This window comes from Brassica napus, chromosome A10 (genome assembly GCF_020379485.1).
Source record: "Brassica napus cultivar Da-Ae chromosome A10, Da-Ae, whole genome shotgun sequence".
NCBI lineage: Eukaryota > Viridiplantae > Streptophyta > Magnoliopsida > Brassicales > Brassicaceae > Brassica > Brassica napus.
Window position 1 is genome coordinate 4,987,946 of NC_063443.1, and position 14,497 is coordinate 5,002,442.

At 28.9% G+C, this 14,497-nt stretch overlaps 1 protein-coding gene across 1 annotated transcript; it reads left to right on the forward strand.

Annotated features, from left to right (window-relative positions):
• Nucleotides 1–7,816: 7,816 nt before the first annotated feature.
• On the forward strand, nucleotides 7,817–9,560 carry BNAA10G08730D. The gene is made up of 2 exons (XM_013871315.3): nucleotides 7,817–8,733; nucleotides 9,100–9,560. The coding sequence occupies exons 1-2, from the start codon at nucleotides 8,445–8,447 to the stop codon at nucleotides 9,402–9,404; spliced, it is 594 nt and encodes a 197-aa protein (XP_013726769.1). The 5' UTR covers nucleotides 7,817–8,444; the 3' UTR covers nucleotides 9,405–9,560.
• Nucleotides 9,561–14,497: the final 4,937 nt, after the last annotated feature.

Genomic DNA, 14,497 nt, shown 5'->3' on the forward strand with positions numbered 1-14,497 from the left:
CTACTATTTCATTGATTTGTAAATGTGTAAACACATTGTTAGCACATGTATTACATTTTGAGAAATATTATTACTGATTTTACAAAAAATTCACAATTAAAAGAGTACACATGCAAATCACAAAACAGACCACAAACAAAACTATTATAGATCATTCTTCTACAAAGACAAGCTTGGACTCCACTTGATATGGAAGAGGACTTTGTCAGAAGACTTCCAGGAAGTTCAGACAACTTCCAGGAAGTGCAGACGACTTCCAGGAAGTCCAGACGACTGAAATGGAGGTCGTCTGGAAGACTTCCTGGAAGTCGTCTAGTGCATTATATTTTAGACGACTAACAGGTAAGTTATCCCAGAAATCTTCCAGATCTAAAAAACCTGCATATCCAAAAACGTTCAAATGACTTAAAAACAGAAAAAGTGAGTGGAAGATTAGATAAATCTACCTTTATAGAACACACAAAAATACATATCTAAAATTAATAGATCTACTTTCAAATGAGTAGAAGATGAGTACCATCTGATTAAAAACCTGCAAAAAGATAGATTAGAAAGAAAGACATGAGACAAAACTGAAAAATTCATATAAAGTTTGATGTTTTCAAGTCAAAGAGATTAGAATGGGTTTATAGAGTTTTAGTTTGGGAAAAAATAAGAACTTTATACAACAATAAGTTACCAAATGAAGAAAAATCAGATATGAAAACTTACCAAAACACTCAAATCTATTATGAAAAGGAGACTTTGGAGACTTCGTCAGAAGACTTCCAGGAAGTCCAGACGACTTCCAAGAAGTCCAGACGACTGGAATGGAAGTCGTCTGGAAGACTTCCTGGAAGTCGTCTAGTGCATTATATTTTAGACGACTAATAGGTAAGTTGTCCCAGAAGTCTTCCAGATCTGAAAAACCTGCATATCAAATCCAGATCTGAAAAACCTGCATATCCAAAAACGTTCAAATGGCTTAAAAACAGAGAAAATGAGTGAAAGATTATATAATCTACCTTTATAGAACACACAAAAATACATATCTAAAATTAATAGATCTACCTTTAAATGAGTGGAAGATAAGTACCATCTGATTAAAAACCTGTAGAAAAAGATAGATTAGTAAGAAAGACATGAGACAAAACTGAAAAATTCATATAAAGTTTAGTGTTTTCAAGTCAAAGAGATTAGAAAGAGGTTGAAGAGTTATAGAATGATGAACATTATATTTTTGTTGCAGCTATTTAAGAGGATGAGAGAGAATGTGTAAATTTTTCTATATATAGGGAGACAAAAAATCCAGTTAGGTTAAATCCAAGTAACTCGTCCAGAAGACTTTAATATTTTTAGCGGAGAATTAAAATATTTTTAGCGGGAAACTAAAATAGAAGACTTCCCAGACGACTTACATGTAAGTCGTCTGGTTTAAATTATTTATGCGGGAAAATATTTTTTTTTAATTTTAAGCCGGAATATTTGGACGACTTACATGTAAGTCGTCTGTTTTAATTTCTTCAACAGACGACTTCCATGGAAGTCGTCTAGACCCTAAACATAACCCTTAAACTTAATTAATTAACTAAACACTTCATAAAATCAAATTAAACTTCAAAAGTGTTTACTATACACAAAAAAAACACGTATAAGTAATAAATTAATTTTTCAAAAAAACATTCAAGGTTTTCAAAATCTAACCCTAAGAATACATACAATATTACAACATATGTTGCCAAACTCTAGTCCAAAGAATACCATGATTCACTATCTACACTCATCTATGTTGAAAATAATTCAATTTTGTTATATTTTAATTTATATCACTTAAAATTGCTTATAATTACATGATTTTAATTTTTCGCTTATCAAAATATTTTTTAAAAATTTTAAAAATTATTTTTAAGATCAGCTACACCAAAAGACTTACTTTGAAGTCGTCCAGACGACTTCCAACATTTCAGACGACTCAGACGACTTACTGAGGCTATATTCATAAAAATGGTTTCGATTTTTTGTTTGGTCACAAGGGGCTGTGCTGTAATTTCACAAAGCTTTTAGGTTAGTTTTGCATTTGATTCAAGTTTGGGTATAGGTCTGGGGTTAAAATCAAGTTGTGGGTTAGTTTTGGCAAATTCCCCTAATAATAAACATATATATTTAAATTAAATTTACGTCATATATTTATGAGATTTTTGCCAAAACTAACCCACAACTTGATTTTAACCCCAAACCTATACCCAAACTTGAATCAAATGCAAAACTAACCTAAAAGCCTAGTGAAATTATAGCTCAGCCCCTTGTGAACAAACAAAAAAACCGAAGCCATTTTTACGAATATAGCCCCAGTAAATCGTCTGAGTCGTATGAGATGTTGGAAGTCGTCTGGACGACTGAAGTGTAAGTCGTCTGGTACCAGTTTATTTTAAAAATAATTTATAAATCTTGTAAAAAAATATTTTGATGCGTAAAAAATAAAAATCAAGTAATTATAAACAGTTTTAAGTGATATAAATTAAGATATGATAAAATTGATTTGTTTTGAAGATAGATGAGTGGAAGTAGTGAATCATGAAATACTTTGGTTTAGGAGTTTGGCAAACATATGTTGTAGTATTGTATGTATTGTTAGGGTTAGATTTTGGAAAACTAAAATGTTTTTTTCAAAAATTAGTTTTCACCTATATGTGTTTATTTCTGTGTATAGTAAACACTTTTCAAGTTTGATTTGATTTTATGAAGTGTTTAATTAGATAATTAAGTTTAGGGGTTATGTTTAGGGTGTGGACGACTTATATTTCAGTCGTCTGTTGAATAATTTACTCGGACGACGTATATTTCAGTCGTCCACATCGTATCGAACCTTTAATTTTACCAATGTACGTTTTAACCTAACCGGATCATTTACCGGACATATAAAAGCTAGTTTAAGGGTTATGTTTAGAGTCTAGACGACTTACATTTCAGCCGTCTGGTGAAGAAATTAAAACAGACGACTTACATGTAAGTCGTCCAAATATTCCCGCCTAAATTTTTAAAAAAAAATTATTTTCCCGCTAAAAATATTTAATTTCCCGCTAAAAATATTAAACTCTTCTGGACGACTTACATGTAAGTCGTCTGTTTTAATTTCTTCACCAGACGACTGAAATGTAAGTCGTCCAAGAAGTCGTTTGAGTCAAAAATATTTAATCTAATTGGATTTTTTGTCTCCCTATATAAAGAAAAATTTACACATTCTCTCTCCTCCTCTCAAATGGCTGCAACAAAAATGTAATGTTCATCATTCTAAAACTCTCCAACCTCTCTCTAATCTCTTTGACTTGAAAACACCAAACTTTATATGAATTTTTCAGTTTTGTCTCATGTATTTCTTACTAATCTATCTCTTTGCAGGTTTTTAATCAAATGGTACTCATCTTCCACTAATTTAAAGGTAGATCTATTAATTTTAGATATGTATTTTTGTGTGTTCTATAAATGTAGATTTATCTAATATTCCACTCATTTTCTCTATTTTTAAGTCATTTGAACGTTTTTCGATATGCAGGTTTTTCAGATCTGGAAGACTTCTGGGACGACTTACCTGTTAGTCGTCTGGAAGTCGTCTGGACTTCTTGGAAGTCTTCTGACAAAGTCGTCTGGACTTCCAGGAAGTCGTCTGGACTTCCTGGAAGTCATCTGGACTTCATGAAAGTCTTCTGACGAAGTCTCCCTTTCATAATAGATCTGAGCGTTTTGGTAAGTTCTTATGTCTGATTTTTCTTCATTTGGTAACTTCTTGTTGTATAAAGTTCTTACTTTTTTCCTAAACTAAAACTCTCCAAACCCACTCTTATCTCTTTGACTTGAAAACACCAAACTTTATATGAATTTTTCAATTTTGTCTCATGTCTTTCTTACTAATCTATTTTTTTCAGGTTTTTAATTAGATGGTACTCATCTTCCACTAATTTAAAGGTAGATCTATTATTTTTAGATATGTATTTTTGTGTGTTCTGTAAAGGTAGATTTATCTAATCTTCCACTAATTTTTTTTGTTTTTAAGCCATTTGAACGTTTTTGGATATGCAGGTTTTTCAGATCTGGATTTAATATGCAGGTTTTTTCAGATCTGGAAGACTTCTGGGACGACTTACCTGTTAGTCGTCTGGAAGTCGTCTGGACTTCTTGGAAGTCTTCTGACAAAGTCGTCTGGACTTCGTGGAAGTCGTCTGAACTTCCTAAAAGTCGTCTGGACTTCCTGTAAAGTCGTCTGGAAGTCGTCTGAACTTCCTAAAAGTCTTCTGACAAAGTCGTCTGAACTTCCTGGAAGTCGTCTGGACTTCTTAAAAGTCGTCTGGACTTCCTGGAAGTCTTCTAACAAAGTTTTCTTCCATATCAAGTGGAGTCCAAGCTTGTCTTTGTAGAGGAATGATCTATAATAGTTTTGTTTGTGGTCTATTTTGTGAATTGCATGTCTACTCTTTTAGTTGTGAATTTTTTTTGTAAAATCAGTAATAATGTTTTCCAAGATGTATTAAATGTGCTAACAATGTGTTTACACATTTACAAATCAATGAAATAATAGACTTCAGTAGTCTTTTTCTTTTCTTTGGATCTCTCATATGCAATAATAAACTCCAATGGCATTTTTCTCATCTTAATAAACAAGAATGTTGGTAGCTTCATATTGATACAACATTTTAAGAAGCATTTTAACCCTTCTTCCAACTCATAACAATAATCATCATTATTGTCTATAAAAATAATACTTAAGATATGGAAACAAACAATAGTAACTAGTCAAAGAATATCATATTTTTTATAAGTTTGCGTTGAAAAACTTAGTCAAATTTAGTAAAACTAAGGGAGAGAACATATTTTGTAAATATGAGTTTTACATATCTTGAAGTTACTTATCATTCTTAAAAATACAAGTTATTCAAAAACTAACGTAAAAGACTTAAAAAATAGCAGAGAAGACGCGGACGACTTCAATCTAAGTTGTCCAGATGACTAAACTATACGTCGTCTGGTCAACGCAGAGGTTATTTTTGCAATTGACTTTGAAATCTGTTATTTCTGACGACTGAAAAATAAGTCGTCTACTATTGTTTGGTTAAAAAAAAACTCCAAAAAAGCTAGACGACTTACATTTCAGTCGTCATAGGTTAGTTTTGCATTTGACTGGATTATTTCAGAAGTTTGACTTTTCTGGACGACTTACATTTCAGTCGTCTAGTGAAAATTAATATAATAATATTTTTTAAAAGTAGACGACTTACAGTTAAGTCGTCATAGGTTAGTTTTGCAATTGAAAAAAAAAACTTCAAGATTTAATTATATACAAACGACTTATAATTCAGTCGTCCACGAGACGACTGAAATGTAAGTCGTCCAGGATTTACGAGGTTTGACCAGAATCTCGGAAAAAAATCCTGGACGACTTACTTACAAGTAAGTCGTCTCGTGGACGACTGAATTATAAGTCGTCTGTGTATAATTAAATCTTGCAGTTTTTTTTTTTCAATTGCAAAACTAACCTATGACTACTTAATTGTAAGTCGTTTACTTTTAAAAAAATATTATTATTTTAATTTTCGCCAGACGACTGAAATGTAAGTCGTCTGGGGAAGTCAAACTTCTGAAATTATCCAGTCAAATGCAAAACTAACCTATGACGACTGAAATGTAAGTCGTCTAGGTTCTTTGGAAATTTTTTTGAAACCAAACAAAAACAGACGACTTAACTTTCTGTCGTCTCAGGTTATAGATTTCAAAGTCAATTGCAAAAATAACCTCTGCGTTGACCAGACGACTTCCAGGTAAGTCGTCTACAGCCAGACGACTTCCCAAGTAAGTCGTCTGACGAACATATCTGAAAAAAAAACTCGATGTCATACCTTAAATTGGTGAGATAAGTTCCTTAGCATACATAAGGCTTCTCCAAGCACACAGAATCACAAACGAAAGTAACCCACCCAGAATCGTTAGCTTCTATGAATCTATGAACCATAAAAATTTTAGAATCAAAATCTTGGGTTTTTTTAGCTCATTGTGGAGAGAAAGTGAGAGATATGTTGTGTTTAGTTCACAAGAATGGAAAAAGAAGAAGGGTAAATCGATTTTGGGAGCATTAAGAGCTTCAAATTGGTTGTTCATGGTGGTTGTGGTATTGATGACAATGGCAGTCTTGTAATTACTTGAAGATGATGAGGGTGAGGGAGTAAAAATGTCATTTTCGAAAGAAAAAAAAATTGATGGCATTTTCGTAAATTATATGAACTTGTGGGGTGAATAGGGCAAAACCAATTTTAAAAAAAAAAGAGGTTAGTTTTGTGTTTGACTTTAAGTTGTAGGTCAATTCTGCAAAAAGTCCTATATTTATATATATATATATATATATAATTTAATGTTTGATTTAATTTTTTTGACAATATAAATCATAAGTTATCTTGCTGATTTTTAAATTAATAAATTAAAAACTAATATATATTTGTAAAATGGTTAAGCCCGTATGTGCGGACAAAGATCTAGTTTTAAAATAAATTAACAAAGAACAACAGGTTAATATTTAAAAATTACAATTACATCAAACTTCATCAAATTATAATTTTTAAATATAATATTATGTATAAATAAAAAAATTATTATCCAACATCTATATTATAAAATAATATATTTACTTTGCATGTAAATTACAAAACATAAAAAAAAATATAAATTTATTTTATAAATCTAGTATTTTATGAGTTTACGTTGAACAAAAATTAAATCAAATATCCGTGCGGATGTGCGGATCAAATTCTAGTATAGTTTATTAGTCCAATTTGAAGAAAGACATATGCTGAGTTAATAATATTAAAATATGTGTGAATTTTTAAAATGACTATATTGATTAGTTGTGTATCTATACTATTATTTGCGAAGTAAATTTTCTTAATCGAGCTCTCACGTTAAAAGTTAAAGTGGTCAAAGTCGATGATACCCTTAATGAATTTTATTATATAATTAAAAAGGAATTTTTATTAATGATATATTTTTAAATAAGATAATTCTTATATATTGTGTTGTTATCTTAAAACATATTTTCAATTATAAAACTTAAAAATAAGATATAAAAAATTTTATAATAAGTGGTTAAAGTCAACATTACCCTTAATAAATTTTATTTATAATTAAAAACGAATTTTTATTAATAATATTAAAAAATTAAAATTAAATAATTCTTCTATATTGTGTTGTTATCTTAAAATTTATTTGTTCAATTGTAAAAGTTAGGAAATAACATATAAACAATATATAATTATTAAATATTAATCATCTAAAAACATTTTTTATGAAGATATTTTCTAAAATGTTTCTAATATATTAATGTTTTTTTTAAATTTCAACACAATAATAAACATATATATTTTAATGAATTTTATTTATAATTAAAAACAAATTTATTTTAATAATATTAAAAAATTTCTAAATAAGATAATTCTTATATATTGTGTTGTTATCATAATTTTTTCAGTTATAAAAGTTTGAAAATAACATATAAAAAATTTATAATTAAGATTAATCATCTAAAAACATTTTGTATAAATATATTTTCGAAAATATTTCTAATATGTGAATGTTTTCTTTTAAAGTTTCAACACAATAATAAACATATATATTTTAATGAATTTTTAGTCATATATATATATATATATAATTTCATGTTTGATTTTTTTTTCTAAAAACATAAATAATAAGTTATCATGTTGATTTTAATTAACAAAATATAAGCTAATAATATTTTTAAACGATTAAGCCCGCAAGTGCGGGCAAAACACCTAGTATATAACTATTTTCAAATACCAAATGTTAGTTTATTATTTAAATAAAAAATATCATGAATCAAACCCAGACCCGAATAAAACAATCAAATTAATAGATATCGATCACATGTATTTATTATGTACACTACCGATATATTATACCATTTACTATTTCTGTTATTTTTTATAAAATATATTTTCAATGATTTTATCAATTTTCAGATTTTAAATCAACCAAAAATATATCTAATTATTCATCAAAATCTGCCAAAATCCGCCGTTAGCATCTACACTTTTAGTTCGCACTTTTTCAATTATTTAAAGCTAAATTCATACGGGTTTGTCATACATGGAAGTCCAGATATACTTGAAGAATATTTAACGACACATACAGGTTTTTCTTTATTACTTTCCTAATAAGTAATAACTATAGTAATGATTACCAATCATGTCAATATTTCGAATCAATCAATTTAAATACCAGATTATTATCTAATATTTCTAAATCGTTCCACTGATATACAGTGACAGCTCATTAAACTATATATCCAGACACCACACACACATTGTGCTTCTCAACATCTTAAGTAGATGCAGGTCCAAGTTTCTAAACAAACACACTCATCGAATGCTCTCTCCCTCCCTCTTTCCATCTCGCGTTGCTAAGTCATGAAAGGACAGAACCAAAGCTCAACATCTTCTTGTAACATCCATCCAATAGATTTTGTTGAAGGTGTGTGTCCTATCTGTCTCAACGAGAGGCTGCTAGTCTTGGCTTATTTACAGAGAAGACACGCTCCATCTCCTTCTCCTTCCTACCATACCATCCAAGAACCGAAAATCTATTCCCAAAAATCTTCCAAGAAGAAAAACATCAGACTCTTCTCGTTCCTTGGCTCCTTCCAACTGCGACACCACAATTCTGATCATCGAGCCAACTCCATCATCAGTCCAGAAGGTACAATGTAATATATTTTTTGTTCCATTTATTTAACATTAACTCATATACAGGGCCGATCCATTCCTTTTTAATATCTAAAGCAAATTAATCAAAACATGGCTTTTCTAAATTTATCATTTAAACTTTTATTCATATCATATATTCATTTATTTTGAAAGTATTCTGTATGTATAAACAGACTAAAAAATAAAATAAAATCCTTGTTAGAGTGTTAACTGCTTTACATAGGATGTTAAAATTCTCCGTCCATGGATTAGATACTGATAATATAAAATTTATTAATAGTTTTTTCAACCAAATATTTTAGATTATTGATCAAGTCTTACAAGGTGGCTTAACTAAATTGTTCAAATGTCTATATAGATTCATTCATTTCGATTAATTTCGAAAACAACGGAACAACTTCATGGGAAAAGGAAAAAGAAAGTTACCAGCTCGAACATTCCACGGCTTCATGTGATCATCAATATCAACATATCACGAAGAAGGAGATTATTCCTCGGCTAATGCGACGGCCACTGTTGACGTGGAGCAAACGGATTGGCCGACTCATACACGTCATCAGTTTCAGGAGGCGTTCTAGCGCCAAGGTTAAAGGTGATGATGGCTTGAGTAGAAGTTGCTTAAAGCCTTCGCCCCTCACAAAAAAAGAAAACGCAAAGTCTTGAATCTTTTGTATAATCATTTTGTTACAACTATTATCCTCTTTTTGCTCTATTACAATATTTTGGCTTTTTTTCTATTTGGGAACAAGATGAAAGCAATCATATTCAATATAATTGTGTTCACTTTAATTATAATGATATAGTGAATACTCAAATTTATTTTTGATAATCTGTACTTAGCCATTGATTTACTTATTAATAGGGATGTTAAGGGATGTTAGGTAGAAAGAAATATTCTACTATATATTAATTGAGAAAGTCACTTAAGTGATTTTTGCCTAGGTATCATTTATAGGTGAAGTTTAGAATTAGTTCTTTTAATTTGATTGACTATTGGTATTTGAATTTTTATTTATTTAATTAAAATTTTAAAAAAGAAACTAATCCTAAAACTACCTGATCTATATTACCATACAAACAATTAAACATTTCTAAAAAGAAGAATTAACATAATTTATTTATAGAAACAATTAAATATCATAGATTACATTATAGAAATTTAAATAAATGCATATGGTATGATAAAAATAATTATATAAACAATTTTAACATATTTATATTAATAGTGGATACAATAAATTATAGATTAAAGAAAACTAATTAACCTAAACCTAATAATATTTTGTTATACTCACTATATATATATAAGTTTTTTTCTAAAATGTGTCCAATGAATGCAAAACAGTCAAATATACAATTTTAAAAACATTCATTCATTTCTCATTGACAAATGTTGATTATATAGTTGAGTTATTAATTTCAGAAATGATTAAAATATTTGTATATTTAAAAACAGAAAATATATAGTATGTCTTTTAAAATATTATTAATAAATGAAAATATTTATTATAATATAAAATTGGAACATTATACTAATACGAGACTAAAGTTAATATAATCTATTAATATAATTCTTATAGCCCTGATTATAATAAAATTATAATATAAATTCTTTAAAATAATATTAATCAATAAAAAAGTTTATTATAATATAAACTAAAAAAAGAGAACAATATATTAATACATGACTAGAGTTAAGACTTTATTGATATAGTTTTGATTATAATAAAATTGATGCTTATTTTGAAATAGGAAAAAAGAAAGGATACATATATAAAACATCAGGGAAGAATAATAAAACTTGTTTGTTATATTCTTGGTTGTATTCTTTATTATTTTATACTTTTACGTACTTAATTTTTTATATGTTAGCTGAAATACATGTGCTTTACGTATTACTATAACTGTTAATTAATTATTTGTAACTAATGTCAAAATAGAAAGTGTTATAAAATAACTTTTTGATCATTAATCTTTGGTTTTTTTTATTAATCAAAACTTATGTCATAAAAAGAATTTTTGGAAATTTATATAAAATTTATAGAATTAACAATATATCTCAATAATCTTCTAAGATTATACAATACCAAAACTTTTTATTTTCAAACTATTTACAATAAAAATGTTATTTTAATGGTTATGATTATTATTCAAAATTATAAAATTATCAACATAATATATAATTTTCATAAAATACTTATAACCGCGAAATCGCGGGCAACTACCTAGTATCACAAGTAAAACCATAGCCCATATGTCTCTCGGTGCATCATTTCGTTAAAGAATTTTTTTTTTGCCAAAGTTTAAATTTTTTTACTATAACTAAATGAACGGAAATATTTTAAAAATCATTTCTTAGTTTTATATCGTTTTATACGTTTGACTGAAATTAGTATGTTTTACGAGTGACTGAATCGCTAGAACATAAGAAAATAAAATTTACACTAGACTTATTTTTAAGTGGAAGCTCATTCATAAATACCCAAATTATCATCTGAAAAACTCTCATAACTTTTAGTTTTATAGGCACAAATTTCATATTTACGAGTTTCTTCAGTAGTGAATCGTCAAAAATGTTTTTTTGCTAATATTTGGAGTGTGGACGGTGGAAAATGTGGAAACAAGCTTTACACCGGAAAAAATAACAATTTAAATAATTTTCAACATTATTCAGATATGTGTCGCGATAATAGATTGTTTTGTATGTCTACGCATAATTGTAGACTTACGATGCAGTCTACTTGTCAACGCACATGTTAGTTTTATAATTGATCAAACTATTTTTTTTTGCAACACCGACTTTCCTAAAAGTCTATGTCTCTACCTTCGAAAACAAAAACCAAAAATTAAGTAGACTTACTAAAAATTCTATCTAAAAGAGGTTACTTTTGCATTTGACCAAACTTTTGACTTTTCATAGTAGACTTCATCAGACATCTACATTTTGTAGACTTATCGGAGAGTCTACAAAATGTCAGTTTTGCATTTGACCAAAACTTTGACTTCATTCAATAGGCTTTTTTTTGACTAAAATGTTTAAATATTAACAAAAAATTAATTAAACGTCTAGACTTCACATGCAGTCTACTAATCTTAAAAAAGGTTAGATTGCATATGAAGTCTACTATTTTATTTTGGTCAATTGCAAAACTAACCCGTCGGATTTAATAGTAGACTTCATGTAAAGTCTACACATTCGTAGATATTGGGTCAAAAATAATAATCTCGAAATCAACGTCCAAGATTGCATCTCTTATGGAAACTTTCTCGATATAATTTCAGAAAAGTCCTAATAAGAAAAAATACCGAGCAACGACTGCTTCAGCATGCGGACAACCTCAAGTTGGATCGACCACGTCTCAAACTCGCCTAATGGCAAGTTGGATGAACCTCATCCAACTCACCATCAGGCGACCTGGACCGGTCCCGATTAATCCACTCTTAGCTACTCCTTCGGGCCTTGATCAAGATGTCCCTTGTTTCGTCTTGTTCGGAATTACCGTTGAAACTTTATGATAAAATTATCGTAGACTGGTTTTCTCGTATATATTTGAATCGATCATATAAAACGATAACACTCAATTTAATACCATAAGTTATCTCGGCTGTACGATTGGTTTGAATTATTTCATAAAACCGACGTCGTTACGAAAGTAATTTTTGAAGAAGTCGTAAAAACACTAAAGTCGAAAACGGCACAAAAAGGGTATAAAACGTTGCAAAGCCCACTTGTGATTTTCGACGAGAATAAGCCCGAAACTACTATGACGGTTTATCAATAATTCGCAGGAGAAGATAAATGTCAATTTTAAAAGGATAAACATAAAGATTGAGAAAAATGAAATATTTCCGCGAGAAGATAAACTCGAATCAAGGGCAGAAAAGGAAAAATAGCCGACCTTGGAGGCATATATAAGGAGATCCAAGACAAGGAGCACAAGGACGATTCCTTTAGAATTTTAGAACTCTTTGCACTTAGAAACTTTATGCATTATTGTCGACATGTTCTGTTTCTATGACTTGAACTGGATTACTAGAGGAACTCGCACATGCAGTTCGATCTCTTGTTCCACTCTCTCAATTGAACTACATTCGGCTTGATCCTCGAAAGTGGTACGTAGGCAGCCTTTCATAAGGTTCAGTCCAAAGTCAATCAAAACATTTTTCGTATCTTTTTCGTCTTTTGGTATCGAGCTGCGACTCTAGAACTAGGTAACTCGCTGACAGCTCTTGCGGCCAAAACTTTTATAATCTTTTATAATGATCGCAACGCTCTTACGCGGATTCAAACCAAGATATAATTTTTCTATATATTCGTTTTGATGTCTTTTCGTATTTTCCGCATTTATTTGTCACTTGTTGTTGGTTCTCGGTGAGAATCTAGGACCTCAGAGAAAATTAGGGTTTCTTGACTTTCTTTTGATTACGGAAATCGACGGTGTGAATTTTGGTTCCCATAGTAGACGTTCATTTTAATATACTCGTAGAAAGTCAAACTTGGTAAACTGTAAAACTAACCTATTTGAAAAAAAAAATGTAGATTGCATATGAAGTCTACTTTTGAAAGTCAAATTATGCGTGAATTCTGGTCAATTGCAAAAACTAACATTTTATTGTGTTTTTTGAAAAGAAAGTCTACTTGTATAAAATCATAACTTATTTTTAATATAGAAACCCGTGAATTTTGCAAATGAAAATACTAACCCAAAGAATAGACCTATATGACAGTCTACATATGTAAACTGAAAAGAAAGTCTACTAGTTTAGACCGAATATGGAGTCTGCATAGAAAAATCTATTAAAAGTGAATATGTGTATTATTCATTAAGTTTTTGCAAAATTTTATTGTTTGACAGTGTGTGTTAGTTAATCCTAATGGTCTTGAATGATTTTCAAAAGATAACTTGTTATAATTATGAAACAATCAAATTTTCGGTTTGACTCTATGTTGTTAGATTATAAGTCTAGATGTCTTTGTAAGTCTACAAATGTAAGACTGTTGTTGAAGTATACGTCAAAAATTCTATTAAAAGTGCATTTGTGTATTATTCATCACATTTTTCATGATTTAATTGTTTTATAGTGTGTGTTAATAATCTTAATGGTCTTGGATGAATTTTAAAAGTTAATGTGTTATAATTATGGAACTAAATTTTTTTTTGTTTGATTAGGTTTTTAACTAATAAGTGTAGACTCACTTAGAAGTCTGCTTCTGTAGTTTTATTGTTTGAAGTATACACTCGAGACGTATTGCAAAGTTTTTGTGATTAGTTTTACTCTTAAAACTTCTTAAAAATTTTGTATTTATTTTCTTCTTCTCACATGTGTATTAGTTATTGTTTTAGCTTATGGTGGTTTTAACTATTTGGTATATTTGCGTATCTTTTGAAAAAATTGATAACTAAGAAAATTAAAAATATCATACAAGTCAAAAAAACAACTAAAAACAAATACAATATCTATAGATTATGCATGAAATAATTATTTACAAATGAATATTTTATAATGATACATTATTACAAAGAAATTTTTTAAAACAATTTAGAATGTGTGATTATTCATAAGGTTGATGGCTCAAATGAAGTCTTGGAATGGTACCTCCAAAATAAGATAAAATTATGAAAAACACATAATATAAAAATTTACATCATATTTTAGTAGACTTCTTATGAAGTCTACTTAAAGTTTATGGTTTAGTAGAATTTAATTGAATTCTACTATCTTAAATTTTTAAGTAGATTTCATTTGAAGTCTAC